Raw genomic sequence first — 16922 nt, 5'->3', positions numbered from 1 at the left:
GTTTTTTTATCCTAAAAATTGAATATTTGAATTCTGAATCTTTGCTATAGAAAATAATAGTTTTGCTATTAGGCTGTTCTATGCAGATTCTAAACAAATATAACTAAAAACGGATTTGACTACGAGAACAACCTGCAACAAAATTAAAAAACAGCATAAAACCAACTCCGTTAGTTGGGTCCGTCAAGGAAATAAACCAACTTATATTAGCTAAGTCATGCCACTTTGTTCACTTTTTGAGTCCTTTTATGGCTATGGTTTGCTGCACTACAATAATTTTTCATTTATATATTCCATATAGACTCATAAGAGTCTGTATTTTAATATAAAAACAGCAATGCCTCATCCTGAAAACTATTTTACTATACAATATTCCAATCCAGTTGGAAACGTAATTGCATTGAGGATTTGATCTTATCCATTTTTGACTTGTCTACTAAAGGAGAATAAAAAAATCTAGGTTGGTTTGGACTTTAGCATTTAGACTCACATGGAAAGTCCTAATTCCACATCAGAGCCTATATAAAATGCGACAATCATTTCTCGTAATAATTTCAGTTCCACTTTGCTTGCTCTGTAAAGTAGTCAAATTTTCGAGCAGTGGAGAAAAACAAAATGGTGTTTCAGACAATTGATATTCTAAGAAATGAGATTCCACTTGAGCAGGAATCCGTAAATTTGCCCGAAGATGCTGTGACTGGCCTTGTTCTTGTGGATATAATCAATGGCTTCTGTACTGTCGGTGCTGGAAATCTGGTAAGTAACTCTCAAATTATAATTTATTTTTTTTTAGTTTTTTTTTTTTTTTTTTTGGGGGGGGGGGGGGGGGACGGATCGGCTGGTTTTGGTTTTTCACTTTGGTTTCTTTATATCTCCATCCTCTTCCACTATATGATCTCCTGGTTAACTTTAAACTTTTGAAACATTTTTTTTTTCCCCATCTAATTTCCATGTTTGGTTGGATTTTTATACCTTTTGTGTGGGTGTTTGTTTATGTTTTCCAGGCTCCAAGAGAACCCAATAGGCAGATATCAGGAATGATCAGTGAGTCAGAAGGAATAGCCAGACTCTTCTGCAATAAAAAATGGCCAGTTATGGCATTCCTAGATTCTCACCATCCAAACAAACCAGAGGACCCTTATCCTCCTCACTGTATTGCTGGAACTGACGAATCCAATTTGGTCCCTGGTGTGTATTTGTTTCTGCATCTCTCTCCCCACCAAAACATAATAAACTCCAAAATCCTAAATTTATTTACTTTATAAAGCACACATATCTCAGAATTCAACTAACCTGGTTTTGTAATTCAGCTCTAAGATGGTTGGAGAATGAATCAAATGTCACCATCAGACGCAAAGATTGCTTTGATGGATTTCTGGGTTCGATTGAGGCAGATGGTTCAAACGTTTTTGTTGATTGGGTGACCAAAAATCAGATCAAAACTGTAAGCTTTATTATTTGTGTTCATCTAGTCTCTTAACATCTCAGTGTGCTATATAATAACTCTTCGGATTTGTTTTTAAAAGACTAATTAGTCCTTAATTTAAACTTATCAAAATCGATCTCTTAAGAGACCGCATATTTGTAATATAATTTTGAGTGTTTTTTTGCTGGTGAAGTTACTGGTTGTAGGGATATGCACAGACATATGTGTGCTGGACTTCGTATGCTCAACATTATCAGCAAGAAACCTTGGTTTGCTTAAGCCTCTAAAGGATGTAGTGGTCTATTCACGAGCCTGTGCTACCTTTGATGTTTCGCTTCAAGTTGCGAGAAATACTAAAGGAGCTTTAGCTCATCCCCAGGTAATAACGATACTACTAAAAGATACTAATCACGGTACTCCATAGAGATTTCTCCAAGTCTGTCTATGCTTTTTGATAAAATATTGCGCCGAAAAGTAGAAATCCAAATTAAGTTTAGCTCATGTTTAATTTGGCAGGAGTTCATGCACCATGTAGGCTTGTACATGGCCAAAGAAAGAGGTGCCAAAATAGCAAACAGTGTGTCCTTCATCACAGCTGAAAAACCATGAAACCCATCATCTACCTTTTAAAGGATAGCTCTATAAATTTAAATAAACGGTGGGCATAGCTTGAGTCCAATTCTGGGTGATCCAATATATATGGAAAAAGCTATGTAAGAGATATATAGATAGAATTTGCTGATGGAAACATATATAAAATTGTGCACTTTGCTTGTAACCTTGCGTATGATGAATGAACCATGCAGAATAAACAAGTATTCACCACTACACATGGTTATGTTAACAGGGAGGCTTAAGAATGCACAGTGCTTTTCATTCTTTAACCGTTGTTGAGCTCAACCGTTACGTAAAATTTCTACGGTCAACGACATTGAAAGATGGGGAGACTTGAATCAAACAGTTTCTCATCATTAATCAAAACAAAAGGTTACAATAGTCTGGGGGTTAATCACACCAGACGAACGTTGCCCAAACCCTTAGGGACTCGGTTGAGTTTGTCACATAATGTTCTCCATAATAAGCTATGACACCTTCAAATAATATCCTATCTAAGAGGAAATATTTTTACATAATAACCTCACACCTCTCCTATGCCATGCACTTTCCAGCAGGGAAAATCATAACAGAAGCTCATGTCATTTTAACATAAACATTTGCATCAGAAAGATGTATTACATACTAAAAACGGAAAGCAGGTCAGAAGAGGCGCAGAAATGAATTTTCTTTATAGAAAGCTACCCAGATACAGGACTGCATAGCATATAATATGAACAAAAATATTTATTATAAGTTATCTTTACAATTGACCTATTCATAGAACAGAAAAAGAAGACAAGGTAATACAGAACAAACCTGACATTATGGGTCAATGCTGCCTGCAGTTAAAAAGGATTTTTGCCCTTCACAGAGAAAGGCAAGACATAAAAAATGCAAGAATGTGTTCTTTCTCTGTTGAACCATAAAACTGCATCGTATGGACTCACAACTAACAGTGAACTTACTTTCAATTTGATTCTTCTTTTCGTGAATATAAGCTTTCTAAACATACTGTAATCACCCACAATGACAAAAAATTTAAGCTTTAGCAAGGCAAAGGTATCATTCTGACATCATTAGTCATGACAATTCTGAAAATCAAAAATAAAAAAATAAAAAATAAAAAATAATGAATACCATATGCAATGCAAACTATTTTTTTTTTCCTTTTTTTGGGGTAATAAGCAATGCAAAACTATTTAGAAAACAAGATGTACTCCATACTGTACTTCATTTTATAATAAGACGTGCTCCAGCTAATCTGATGCAACATGCCATAGTTATTCTCTTAAACCGCCATCTGAGTAACATCCCCACAACTATACAACCACAGAATAGTACTATTCTCATTAATAAGACCCCTATATAGTCGTTACAAATATACTTTTAAACACACTTCATTTTTCACCAAGGAAAACACGCTATTTTCATATGCTACAAAATTTAAGTCCAAAGTAATAAATAAATAAATAAATAATGAAATAGCATTCAACAGAGATTATAGTAAACGTGGCCCTTCCATTAAAAATGCAGAAAGGAATACAAGATAATAATGTAATTGATTTCATAAGGCTTACTTTGAAATTTAAAGTTACATAATAGGCAATTTACAGGCTTCAAGTTATCACTTCTCTACCTCAGGCAATTCCTAAGTTCTTATACCACCTATCAATTGGAACTATCAAAGTGATACGAGCAATAAGAGTCAAAATTTATGGGGTATCAACTTCAAAAAGTATAAAAAGGACCTAAGAGCTGGGACGCAAATAAAAAATTTAAATACATACATTGATGGGTATATGATTTCCAAAACGAGGAGCAACAGAAAGGCCAATATTGTGTTCCAAAACCTCAGTGATTACTTCTGCTTGGTCAGTGAAGTGCACCATTCAGTTGAGTAAGCATTGAATACACATCAAAGATCTCAAAATTTCTGCATGCTTAACTTAGGAATTTTAGCAATATCTTCAGAGCTACAAAACAAAGATAATAAAAAACCTATATCAGAGCCTTATACCATCTTGTAATTGAATACATTTTAGCAATGTAAGTGACAAAGAAAAACCTTCCAATAATGATCTCAACATGAAAAGTAGTTCTATCTAGAATTTAAAGTTTAAATTCGTATACCACATTAATAACAAAAATGTGTGACTTAATAGCATGCATTTAATGTAGAAAAAGTGGAATGGAAAGACTTTGTAGTCTAAGTTTTACACTTTGTTTTTGCCCGAATGGATAGGCCACTAATAAAGGATTCACCACAAACTAAATCACCTTCTGAAAAGTTACCCAAAGTATTGTGCACAATATATCAACTAGATGAGATATTGCTAAATCCTGCAACAGATACCATATAGACAATTATAGGGTACACCTTTTTCCTGGCCACTAAATAATGTAATTGTGGTTCCAAAATATAATATAGTCCCTAATGCTAAAGGGCTCACATTATGTTTTAAGAAAATAGTGTACATTTTACACAAGCAAGTCTTACAACAACTACCCTTGGATTACCGTTTCAAACTAGAAATGTATGAGAATGGACATAATATAATATTAGAGAATTTAAAATATTGTTATCACTCCAGTATTAAAATAAATACATCAGCACCACTTCAAAATATATATACTTCAGATCTTTCTAAAGCATGGGAACTTACCCTGCAAAACTGAATGAAAAATCAAGAATCTTGAATAATATGTACAATGAAAATTTACTCTTGGAGCCTCAATCGATTAAAGAACACCAAGAAATGAGACTCCGGGGCCCAATATACAAATCCCACAACAGGCCCCCCTTTTATGTACTGCAAATTGAAAAAAAAAAAAAAAAAAAAAAAAAACCATCAACAGTTAGTATCCTATAAATGGCAATACAAACTATATTTTCTGATAACAACATAATGTATATGGTAAAACACTACATAAGATGAAAATGAAATTTAACCTTCCCATCAAGTATAACAAGTTCACCATCAACCCATCGAGGATTCCGAAAGCCTGGTGCAGCAAGTCTCCCTTGTCCTTTATACCGAGCAATCTGAGTTGTCAAATAAGATTATGAAGTGCTCTTCAACAAAACTAAAACCAAAAGGAGGAGAGGGGAAAGTATAAAAAATTATGAAATTTGATTTGATAAGCTGACAGCATACCACTCCAAATTCTTCTGGAATGATCCCTTTATGAGGAAGTTGGTACCTTTTCCCAACCTTTGCGCGAAATGCTACCTGCACAGACCAATTTCTACATCAGAATCAAGGTATATTATCTTTTCCTCTTTAATCAGTAAAACTTAATAGAACAGCAAAACCAAATTAAATAAAAAATCAATGGTAGGAAAAAGGGAAAATGTGGGATGGGCAGATATCCATGAAAACACCATCATAAAGTAGTCCTCAATCTCAATAATAGGATGCTACACTTCTTGAAGGAAACTTCTATTACCCACAGGCAAAATCTCTTTTCCATTAAGTTGGCAACTGTGAAAATCTCTCCAAAACTGCCACCCAAGCAAAGAAGCCGAGTCTTGGAGAATTTCCTAGTAGCTAAATCTCTCAAAACATAATCCAAGTTCTTAGGAATGGAGCAAAAGTAATCAAGGACGTTTAGAAAGACTAGTACAGCAGAGCAGCAGGCAGTACTAAGAAATAAGTTTAAGTCATAAGCTACACACCAAACCTAAAATTCCAAATAAGTGACAGATTAATCCAGTTTTAAGAAGTTACCTGGCCAGCAGGTACATAAGGATCCCCAGTGATTTTTAAGGCCTCTACATACTCATAGAACTCAAGATTCGAAGGATCATTAGTTCCACTATCCTCCTTCCATTGACCAAATTTTCGTTTCAGGTGAATGACTTCAGAAGTGTAGAGCCCATGTGCACCAATGTATAGACCTAATAAGATGAATTCATTTTCAATGTATATTATACAAGGCACACTTAAGGATCTTAAACAGAATATAGCATAGCAAAGGTTGGAGAATAAAAACATGAAAATATACTATAAACAGCATATCTCAAACAATGGCTCCAATCCAGCATATCTCAAAAAACGGCTCTAATCTAACTTAAGAGTATCATAAATTAACACAGAGATGAAAATAAAAGATAAATTACCATTTAAAGGATCTGAGGAAGCTGGTAACTCAATACGATTGAAGGTTGTTGATCCAGACAGTGGTTGATGGTCCTGAGCCTGACTAAAAGTGAGATTTATCAATTCACTGACATCTTTGAGCACCTGATATTGAAAACACATGATTATATACGAGGAAATCATTAGATATTTTCTCCACAAAGATATCAAAACTTAAATAAAATAATAAGCCAGTACGTCTTATACAAAATGAATACAAGATATGGCAAGCAGGAATCTGATTTCACCTTCATTGGTATTTTCTCTCTATCAATAAACTTAGTGAGATCTAACATAAGATGATCAATGCTACGACGACTTCTACGTCTACTTTTTTTATCTACTGAAGCCTGCTCCTTGTCATGGGAGTCTTGTTGATTAACATCTTTCTCTATTGAAAAAGAAAATGATGACCTTCCCTTCTTCTCCAGCTTAGCAGGCACCCGAAGCAAATCTTTTGCTGGCACGGCATTTGACATTTTCTGCACAAGACCATCAACTACAACCTTAACTGAAATTTCATTTCGCTCTTCACTTTCACCAATTCCAGTGCCAGCATCCAATTCAATCATGTCACTTTCTTGATCAATTTCACCCTTGATTTCCTCCTCTGTCTCTAAACTTTCTGTCTCATTGTCCTTATCTTCATCATCTTCCTCAATTATCTGCTCAATCACTTTAGATATCAGATCCCTGTCCACCTTCCCTGGTGCTGTGACTTTGAAAACCTTGACCTTCACAACAGGGATCATATCTTTCAAGATATTCTGAAAGCCAGAAAATCCTTCAGCTTGATCAGAATCATCCTTGTCATCATCATCTTCGCTTCCAGTATCTTCATTAACAGCAACAAGTAAATCGCTTTTATCTCCAGTTGAATCCAATGGATTAAAGGTGCTGGCGGAATCTGATGAGAAAACTGAAGAATCTTGAACAACACCTCCCCTCTTTAGATATACAGCCTGCACATAAAGAAATTACTCTAGGATAATATAACACATTCTAGAATCTACAAACAATTAAAACATAATTCAAAAACAGGGACCCAAAAAAAAAAAAAAAAAAAAAAAAAAAAGGAGGTAAAACCTGTCAAATGGAGGCCTACATGCACACACATGTACATCTGCAATTATTTATTGATATAAGCAGGCAGACACACAAGAATCCTTGCATACCTGGCTGCTGAAGTGAAAGGATAAGCCTCCATCAACATCCAAGCAACAAAGAATAAGAGACTCCAACAACTTTTCATACTAGCTTAACTTATCTGCATAATTGGGATTGAGCAGCAAGTTGCTAAAATGGTATTTAAAGTGAGTGGTGGAGAGATTTATAATGATATTGGTCAGGCAGAATAGAGAATACCAATGGATGTTTGGTCACCATTACTAGAAGACCCTCTATAAATCCCAGCATCCCAAGCAAAGAGATTAAAGAGAATCCAGCGTTCAGCAAACAGGCATGGTTAAGGAGGGAATGAGCATCATTTGATGGGTACGGAGAAAGTGCGTTGGCCAAATATTTTTTCTCTTGCTCAACCCCCACTAAGGTCTCAGGGAAATTTTAGCTGAGATTTTTATTAAGCAGGACCAATAACAAGTGACCTTCAGTAACTACATAAAAAATGGATCGAAAACCAAAGTCCAACCGTTAGAAGTGTCCATAAAACTTTACTTTTATTCTCTTTTATACATGTAGAGAATAGACATGCTAGGGTAGGAAGATGAGGCACTTCATGTTCTTAGCATAAAGAAAGAGAAAATTAACCAAATGTTTGGGATTCAAAGCACTTAATACACTTCAGTAGAAAAAAAAAAAATTGCAGAGTAAACCTCAAGTATGAAAACAAATTACATGGTCCAACTTTCCTTCCTCATTTCTTTTAATCGCTCTAGCTTGCATGTGGATTGCAATACAGGACTGCAGAACTAAAGATATCCGAATTTATTGGACATCAAACACCTCTCAATTAATTTATATGTAAAAATTCAGCAAGTTCCATTGATGCATCATATTAATTTTGGTTGAGCCTAAAATAGATACCAAAGCAACATTTAATTAAGCGGAAAAAGAAGATACCTGCTGTCTGTATTCACCCTTCTTACTCACTGTCAGGAAAATCTCAAACAAGGGAACGCCAGCTGCAGCAGTAGCAAGCTGCCTGAGAAGAAAGAAAAAACAAAAACAAAATGAAGCTACAAATGTAAGGTGGAGCAACATAAGCCCTTTAAAATTCATCATAATGGATCTTTTAAAGAAACGTAACTGCATAAGCAGCATGTATTACAGCACCATGACTAGAATGAAATTGATAGCATAACAATTGTCAATACATCTAAAGACTAAGCATCAGTAACATAAGCTTCCCTCATTATCTAACTAAATTAGGGATCCCTCATTAAAGCCTAACTGATATGTGTGTGTGTGTGTGTGTGTGTGTGTGTGTGTGTGTGTGTGTGTGTGTGTGTATTTTCGGTGAATTTCATATATATATATATATATATATATATAATATTGTCTAGAGTCAAAGTTATGAGAACCATCTAAAGAATCTTATAGCATGTCAGTCATGTGACTAAATTGTTGAATTAAATGGTTTTAAGTTTTAACCGGTGAGAGGAGTTGAATGACAGAAACAAAAATTGTTGCAGCTCAAAGTATAAAAATTAAACAAGATATAGCTATATCTAATATAATCAAAACTACATTCAAAATAAAGCACAATAATGATGTTAAGATCTCTTATTTTGAAGGGTAAAGGAAACTGTTTGTATATTGAATTTTTTAATTTTGCTGACAGTTCCAAAGGAGCACAGATTTTCAATGTACGTCCTATCCACCCTACAAGGCATTTACCAACTTTTGCTACCTTATCATCAGATCCCAGAATTAATTATACTCATTATAGTCCATAAACTTTCAATGTTAATATGCCTCCACTGTTTGCTTTCTTATCTTACCATACTTCTTCATATTTGTTCTGGTTCCTCCAAACTTCCAATCATTCCATCCAACTAGATTGGCATATAATGTTAAAAGACAAAGAGTAAAACACAGAAGCTGGGGCTTGCTTCTGGCTAAGAAGCTAGCACTGCTAATGATTCTTTCGGTTTTTCAATTTTAGGGGGAAAAAAAAATAATAAAAAATAATAAATAAAAGTCGAAATAGGACTCTTCTACCAGCAACTAAAAGAACATACCTTGGACTGTAACTTCTTGCAACATATCTTCCATGCTCTGCAGTTATTCGAATTATCATACCATGAGAATCATTATTAATTTTTGAAATGCCAGTCCACCATCCAACCTGAAAGCCAGAAGAAAATCCAAATTACATTAAAACAGAACATGTTATACAACAAGGAACCTTAAATGGTATTAAGTATTAACAACAAAATCTCTTTGGAAAAGACGGTACAATGATTTAGTAATGCCTAGTCAATATTCTGTACCAAAAGAAAAAATAAAAATACTAAGCAAATAAAATATTAAATCAAGCCCATTAGTTCATGATTTATCTAACAGAAGAAAAATAAATCCATTTTAATGGAAAAAGAGAATCAGACAAACAAAATTAAATTCGCATGACAAAATGGAACCTCTGCCCTAAGGAATATTGTTCACTAACTCAGTAACTCCTTAAACAAAACTGCATCTGAATTTCTTAACAAGTTGAAAATCCTGATAGGCAACAAAGCACAAAAAGGAAAATAGTTTTTGCTTATCGTAAAGAAAAACATATAAACAAGCCGCAGCAGAGCCCAGTCTAACGTCTGCCATGAACCAGAATCAAACATTGGCTCCATAATCCTTTTATATTTTTTAAAAGTAAAAGTAACCCAATATTTCTGATAAAGAAAGCTATTTACTCTATTTAATCGATTGAACTATGAGAAACAGGCACAACCAGATGAAAATATGAAGGAAAAAACTCCAAAATACAAAATCAAATAACAAGATTTATGATTTTTATCATCAACATAGCAATAAATTTCCTCCAACAACACAAATTTGCACACCATTATTGTTTATTGAGAAATTTATTTCAGTTTTGACTCACCAATCCAGCACCCCCATTATCTCTTACAAAGGCAGCATCCTTGTACCTCTCTTCCTCTATAGCTCTCTGTAAATGAAAGAAACAATGGATCAAAAGCAGCATAGACTTTGTAGAATATACAAACAAAAAAAAAAACAAAAAAATTAAATGCAAGTTAAGAAAATCCCACATTTAGCTTAGACATGACTCTGCCAACAGTGTCGTTTGTAGCCGCAGCTGCAATTGCCACCTTGAGCTTCGCAGCATCTCTGAAATCCTCTCTATTTACAGCATGACCCAACTGTGACTGTTTCACACACACAAACAAATACATCATTCAAAGCCAAAAATAAAAAAATAAAAAAATAAAAAATGATTCGGAATTTTTCGTTCGTTTTATTCAGCAATACCTTCAAAACCGAGAGAAGACGCTCTTGGTCGTCGACCTCACGGAAATGCATACGCCATCGATCCCAATCCCAAACGGGCTCGTCCGGCTCCGGCGGGTCAGGGGCGTCGCAATCGGAAACAACGCCAGGACCGTCGTGGGAGCGGTTAAGGTAGGAATCGAAGCGTTTGATGGCGGTCTTGATGACATCGGAGAAGGCGGTGTCCCATCGCCAGTGCCAGCGGACGGAGTCGGAAGGAGAAGGAGAGGAAGAAGAAGAGGAATTGTGGCATCGACAGGAAGCGGAATCGGGAACCCTAGAGAGAAAGGAATGGGAGTGAGAAGGGTAAGATGGTCTTTTGAGAGGGAAATTGGTGTTTGGGAATGCGAGCTTGTGAGGGGTTGGAGCAGATACGGAAGCCATGGATGAATACTTATTGGATTTTGATTGGGAATTTCAGAGAAAAATAGAAGAGAGAAAAGAAATTGTTTTTTTGTAATCAAAAAGGAGATTTGGTGGGGTTTTGATTCTTCAGGTGTTTGTGTTGGTGAGTTTGGTCTGCTTCTTCTTCTTCTTCGTTTCTTTGTTACTTGGTTTGGTTTGGTTTGGTTTGTGTGGCCAATTTCGGATGGGATAAGGAAGAAACAAATCTTTTTCTAACATACGGAAAAGTCAGAAACTCAAAATACATAAACATTTTAAAAATTTTACAAATTTTGCCTTTCACTTTAATTCCTGTCTCAATTTTACAAAATTACAATTTCCTAGTTAATTTTGTTCAGAAAGTTGTACTAATTTTTTAAATTTTACTGTTTATTATAATTGATGATATTAATAAATTTTAATCAAAATATTTCATTTTATTTTTATTTAAAAATTAATTAGAAAATCTTTGAAATTTTTTTTTATAACCACTCTTGAATTTTATTTTTCTTTTTTTCATAAATTTTCATTTTAAGGGGATGTATCCAATTTAAAATTTGAAAGATTTTAAAAATCTTTTAAAGTTTTGAGGTATTCGATTTAGATTTTAAAGAGTTCATACAAATCTAATGATATTCAATTCAGATTTTTATGGATTTTATAAAAGTCTCTTAAAATCTAGATGTATTCAATTAGGACTTTATATAATTTTTTTAAAATCTGATGGTATTCAAAAAGTCATTGATTTTAAAAGACTTTAAAAAATGATGGATTTTAATGGATTTGAAAATATTTTAATAGGAAAATTGTGAAAAAAATTGTCAATATGAAATCCACCTTTAAATCTAAAAATTTTATTGGATTCTTACAAAATCTTTATGGAGTCTGTAGAATTTCATAACAATCCATCAAATCCTTTAAAGTCTATAATTCATTTTAAATCCATCAAACTCTAAATTGAATACATCCCTCTTAGATTCATCTTTCTTTCTATCCTTTTAGAAAGGTATATTTTTTTCAACAAAAAATAGATAATTTCCATCTAAAATTAATAAATTATAAAATTACAATACCTATCTAATTAAAACATATTATTTACCATTTAATCTTTAAAAACTTATAATCAAACAATCATCTTAGCCTTAAAATTTATCTTCAAGGATAAAATTTACTAAAACATTGGAACACAACATCAGTTGTTCATTAGATATCATCTACCTATTACTTAAAATTTTTTAAAAAAAAAAAATTTGAATCATTTACCTATTTTCTTTTTTATGTTTCCTCTTATGATAGATGGATTTCAGTATATTATATTATTTAGGAATATCCAATTTGGCCAAGCATTCTAGGTAAAATCGCTCACTATTTCTCTATTTTGATTCTTTATTCTTATTTTCAAATAAAGTTTAGCATATATGTACCGTTTCTTAAATGTAATTATTTAGCATATATGTACCGTTTCTTAAATGTAATTATGGTTTGTAAGATTTACCTATGCTTAAATTATATTTATATGTATTTTTTTCTATCTCATATTATATATTTTAGCTACAACCTCGATATTCCAAGTCAATGTTGATATTAGAATTGAAATCAGAATAAAAATGATGCAATTTTCATATTTGATTGCAAATATCGATCGAAACTTAAATCCTTGTATAGGTATGCAATTTAAGAAAGCACAACAAACATTACATGTAGAAGGCATAACCATCAGAAATTGATTGAGGATAAATTTTGAGTTATGATTAGTATTTCAATACAAGTATTTAAAAGTCATTAATGGTTTGATTTTAATGCATAATCTATGTCAATTAGATGGGTGTTATGATCTTTTAACTAATTAATTTTGGATAAAATTATCTTTTTATGTTGGGAAGGGATAATCTTAAAAGAAAATGAAACTAGAAACGAAGTATATGAAAAAAAACAAAACACAAGGATGATTATAAAAAAATTTATAATTAGAAGGAAAGTTAAAGTTTTTGTAATTATCCATATTTTTTTATACTAAAAGTGAACTTTTAAAATAATCATTTAAATTGTTATGGGTGATTTCTTAATATTTTAATAAATAACAATTTTTTTCTTTTTCTTTTCCTATACGCACTTTTTGTTTTTTTTCTTTTTTTCATTGTTGAATTCAAACTAGGAATCTTAATACGTTCAATCAAATTTGGTTAGAAACTTTTCCATGTAAAAAGAATTATTATAAAATTTAAGGAGTAACCAAACAAATACTTCATAAGATTTCAATATATTAATATTATATTAGTTTTTTTGACTTTCTTAATTTTGGATAAATTGTGATATGCTTTTTTTTTTTTAAATATACTAATGATATAGTTTTATATGAAAAAGAAACTTATATAAAATTTATTTAATATTCTCAATTATATAATAGTATAAGTTTATATTTATTTTTCAAACATATTATCATATTATCTATCAATTTAATGTAAATAATTTATATTGTATTACTATATTAAAATGTTGATATAGACTCCAAATTCATAAGGATCCATGCTTGCTAAATTCTGTTTGTCCGATGCATTAATTAATTCGGGTTAGTTTATTATATTTCACTTCACTAGTTCCATAACATTCTATATAAGCCACCTGTTCTTTATACTTTCTTAAAAATACAATTGCATAGTGTGAAAAATCAGTTAAATCAATCTGGCTCCCAATGTGTCTGATTAAATTACTTTGAACAAATCTAAACACGTGGACTTCCTTAACGTGATTTGAAAGTGTGAAAGATGTTTATGTCATGATCAATTTGGAGTGACATGACATCGCGATGGTCTCGTCATTTCTATTTTTTCTACCCTTCCTTTTTGGCATTTTGTTCAGTTACTATTTAGGATGAGATTTCAACTTTACTATATGACTCAAACTCTCTTCATAGATCATTCAAAGATAGTTCCGAAAAAGTTCACATTAAAACGCAATTTCTTTTGGAGATTGCATTTTGACATTCTGTTAATTTAATTAATTGAGATATAATTAATTATAAAGATACAATTTAAATCTATAGACCTTATAGTAGTCATATCCTACTCTTCACGTGTCACACTATAACGTTGTACGACATTTTCAGATGTAATACCATCAGGAAGAAGAAAATCACGGGCATGTGTAAAGATCTCCACCTCTTGACACCGTATCATACACCAAACAAGTTATTCAACTTCAATCATTTTTCGAAGAAGAAAAAGAAATGAAGAACAAAAATGTAGCCTTTGAAATATACTTTTGGGTTAACTTTAGTAACCCTATTCATTTTATTTATTGTCATGGACTCCAATACTGTTCCAATTCCTGCACTGAATACAAAAATGGTCAGAACCAAAAGTTGAGCCTAAAGGCCTCATGAACATTTTCTGTTGATGGTTCTTATGAGCATTGTTTCTGTTTTAAACAGTAAAGTGGAAATATAAGCTAAATAGAATCTTACATCAGGGCACCAAATGTCCAAGAAAGATTATAATATTGAAAACTTGAAGAGTAACTTGTAATATTCGATTACTCATTATTGATCCAATCCTAGTTTACAATATGGGTTCCAAATACAGGTAATGAACACCCTAAAATACAAGTTGTGTAGTCTTATACCATGAAGTAGAATTTATCAAGTTCAAAACAATGTAGTGAAGAACTGCACATTAATTTGATAAAACATAAATTTAAAAGGAAAAATAAAGAAAAGTTACCGGGGAATCCAACATAAAATGCCGCCTTCCTACATTCAGTTGCTCTCTGCAAACCAGGTGCTGAAACTGTGCCAATAACTACGTCTCCTACTTCACCTGTATTCAAATTTGTTTTTCTCTATCACTGCCTGCATTGATAAGCTTCAATATATAAGTGCAAAATTATAAAAACTATAGCTTCACACTAACCAAACTTCCAGAAAAGCATAATCTCCAAGCAGCAGAACCAATCTTCGTTCTAAACATTTATTATTGAAAATTGTAGAAAATTTTAAATAAAGTTGATCAAAGGTATCCAACCTTCGAAATAGCAGCAAGCAAATCATCAGGAAGTGTGTCCTTGAAACCACCCTAATTCGATTTGGAAATGGCAGTGCGGTATGCACTATCTTTGCCATGATTTTTGTAGCGAATTATGGGAGATAATGAAAGACAAAAGCTTCCATTAAAAAAAAAAAAATGAAAAGAAAAGAGAGTTGCTATTAAATTATCTGAAATTACGAAATCAATAACCTACGCCACAATCACAACATCCTCTCCAAAAGAAATCTCCCTCTGGTATTCAGCACTGTTTCCTCTGATACTGTATATAAATTGGAATAAACATACAGAGAGAGTAGCAGAATTCTAGGTTCCTGGTTGAACGTCCTCCGAATCCATGTCAACAAGTACGATGGTTGCGAACTTAGAAAGCTGGGGTGCTGGTTCAGATAGCAGTATAGTACCAAAAATTCACAAATTACACAGAATCAAGCAAAATAGCAAAAAGGAAACCCAAAGAAAAAGAAGGGGGGGGGGGGGGGGGGCATACGACATCGTCGAGAAGGAGACAAACAATCAGAGGACGAGAACCTTGTCGATGGTGTCTCTGATGGTGCATCTTACATACAAATTCAAAAACCTATATTCATGATAGAGAATCTCAAAAATAAATAAATCAATATATAGAAAAAGAATAAGATCGATCAAAACCCAAAAAATAATAAAAAATAAAAAATTGAATGAAAAATTTGAATAATGTATTTAAAAACCCTAGCCTTAACATAATCGCTGCTGTTCGTTGAGGAAAAAGATCAAAAAGAGAAAGATGGTCTCTCTGAGCGGTAGCCTGGGCAGTGGGTTTCGGACGAACATTGGCTTGAACGGTGGCTCTTTCTGGTCGTGGGTTTTGGATGTCGATATGGGCTGAACGGCGGTGGCTCTGGCTATCGAACGGTCCCTACTTCTGGCTGGAAAGATGGGAGATAGGAGGGAAAGGAAGGAAATGGGATGGCTGCTTGCTTGAACACGGTGGGAAATGGGCGTCGAACACAGCCGGAGATGGGTGGGAAAGGAAAGGAATGGGAGGGAAATGGCAATCTAATCTGGACCATCAATTTCAATGCAACCGCCAGCAAAATAAGCATGTTTTTGGTCTGCATGATTTCTGTGCGGTCGGTCCCTATTCTAGACTCACTGCCAGTAAATATATATATATATATATATATTTATAGATATATATGAATATTCTTTCATTTTAATGTTTAGTAGGCTTGGATATCATCTGAATCCACTTAAACATGTATTTTATTTCTTTTTATAAACTTTAAAACAAATACTATTGATATTTTTCGTAACTGATGGTTTCAAATCATTTGTCGTTTATTTATTGAGTAAATATATTTGTCAAGTTATTATGGTGGACATATTGGTTGTAATTAATTTCTTTTTTATTTCTTGAAGACTGAAATTCTATATATAAAAGTGAATCTTAGTATCAGTTAACTATGGTCCTAACAAATCAAGACTGTTTATATATATATATATATATGTATATACAAATATATAATTTTGGCATAGTGTATTTATTGTCTACAAGAGACTGGTGGTACGTTCAAGTATCCTCAAACTTTGCAAATTTTTTCTGTGACAATATAGCTATCAGTAGCAAAGGCGCATGTCGTAGCAAACCCACCAAGGACAGGACTGATGCTCTTCTTCAAGAAGAAAGATTGGAACCATGCCATCTAAGTTCATTTCTATATGCTATTGTGGGCAAGACATCAATTCCCAGTCTCAAAGTACACAAATCTCAGGATCTTATCCCATAGTGAGTCTTTTCGATTGGTTGATTATTAGGAATACAATGTTCTGATCTCATATTGTCATCGTAATTAGATGATCAAAGAATTATGTGGTCAAGAATGACAC

At 33.0% G+C, this 16922-nt stretch overlaps 2 protein-coding genes and 1 long non-coding RNA gene across 4 annotated transcripts; 1 reads left to right on the top strand and 2 right to left on the bottom strand.

The window, feature by feature from the left end:
- The first annotated feature begins 530 nt into the window (after window positions 1–530).
- On the top strand, window positions 531–2254 carry LOC107427678 (nicotinamidase 1). The gene is made up of 5 exons (XM_048481367.2): window positions 531–756; window positions 1005–1188; window positions 1311–1444; window positions 1620–1805; window positions 1943–2254. The coding sequence occupies exons 1-5, from the start codon at window positions 616–618 to the stop codon at window positions 2033–2035; spliced, it is 738 nt and encodes a 245-aa protein (XP_048337324.2). The 5' UTR covers window positions 531–615; the 3' UTR covers window positions 2036–2254.
- Window positions 2255–3521: 1267 nt separating this feature from the next.
- Window positions 3522–11239, bottom strand: LOC107427688 (protein EXECUTER 1, chloroplastic). 2 transcript variants are annotated; one of them, XR_007243126.2, is made up of 12 exons: window positions 10612–11238; window positions 10392–10508; window positions 10223–10288; window positions 9363–9469; window positions 8242–8323; window positions 6411–7124; window positions 6144–6267; window positions 5752–5921; window positions 5179–5253; window positions 4974–5066; window positions 4687–4833; window positions 3522–3996 (listed from the first exon to the last, which is right to left on the bottom strand). XR_007243126.2 is itself a non-coding variant. In XM_048481366.2 (11 exons), exons 1-11 carry the CDS (start codon window positions 11011–11013, stop codon window positions 4741–4743), a joined length of 2043 nt encoding a protein of 680 aa, XP_048337323.2. In that variant the 5' UTR covers window positions 11014–11239; the 3' UTR covers window positions 4682–4740. The 2 variants fall into 2 exon arrangements, 1 of the variants encoding a protein (XP_048337323.2); XM_048481366.2 differs by lacking the exon at window positions 3522–3996 and having other exon boundaries at window positions 4682–4833; window positions 10612–11239.
- Window positions 11240–13952: 2713 nt separating this feature from the next.
- On the bottom strand, window positions 13953–16145 carry LOC132799515 (uncharacterized). The gene is made up of 3 exons (XR_009634233.1): window positions 15033–16145; window positions 14733–14860; window positions 13953–14345 (listed from the first exon to the last, which is right to left on the bottom strand). It is a non-coding gene; the product is annotated as an uncharacterized LOC132799515 (long non-coding RNA).
- Window positions 16146–16922: the final 777 nt, after the last annotated feature.

Source organism: Ziziphus jujuba, chromosome 9, assembly GCF_031755915.1.
Source record: "Ziziphus jujuba cultivar Dongzao chromosome 9, ASM3175591v1".
Classification (NCBI taxonomy): Eukaryota; Viridiplantae; Streptophyta; class Magnoliopsida; order Rosales; family Rhamnaceae; genus Ziziphus; species Ziziphus jujuba.
Note: the sequence above shows the minus strand (reverse complement) of the source record. Positions and strands in the feature narration are given on the sequence as shown.

Bases quoted from the DNA above. Each gene is read 5' to 3' on its own strand.
- LOC107427678 (XM_048481367.2), top strand. From the start codon at position 616: ATGGTGTTTCAGACAATTGATATTCTAAGAAATGAGATTCCACTTGAG. The intron at 1,445-1,619 runs GTAAGCTTTATT...TTGCTGGTGAAG, and splicing joins CCAAAAATCAGATCAAAACT to TTACTGGTTGTAGGGATATG. The intron at 1,806-1,942 runs GTAATAACGATA...TTAATTTGGCAG, and splicing joins GAGCTTTAGCTCATCCCCAG to GAGTTCATGCACCATGTAGG.
- LOC107427688 (XM_048481366.2), bottom strand. From the start codon at position 11,013: ATGGCTTCCGTATCTGCTCCAACCCCTCACAAGCTCGCATTCCCAAAC. The intron at 10,509-10,611 runs GTATTGCTGAAT...TGTGTGAAACAG, and splicing joins GTCTTCTCTCGGTTTTGAAG to TCACAGTTGGGTCATGCTGT. The intron at 4,834-4,973 runs GTTAAATTTCAT...TTCAATTTGCAG, and splicing joins TTGTTATACTTGATGGGAAG to TACATAAAAGGGGGGCCTGT.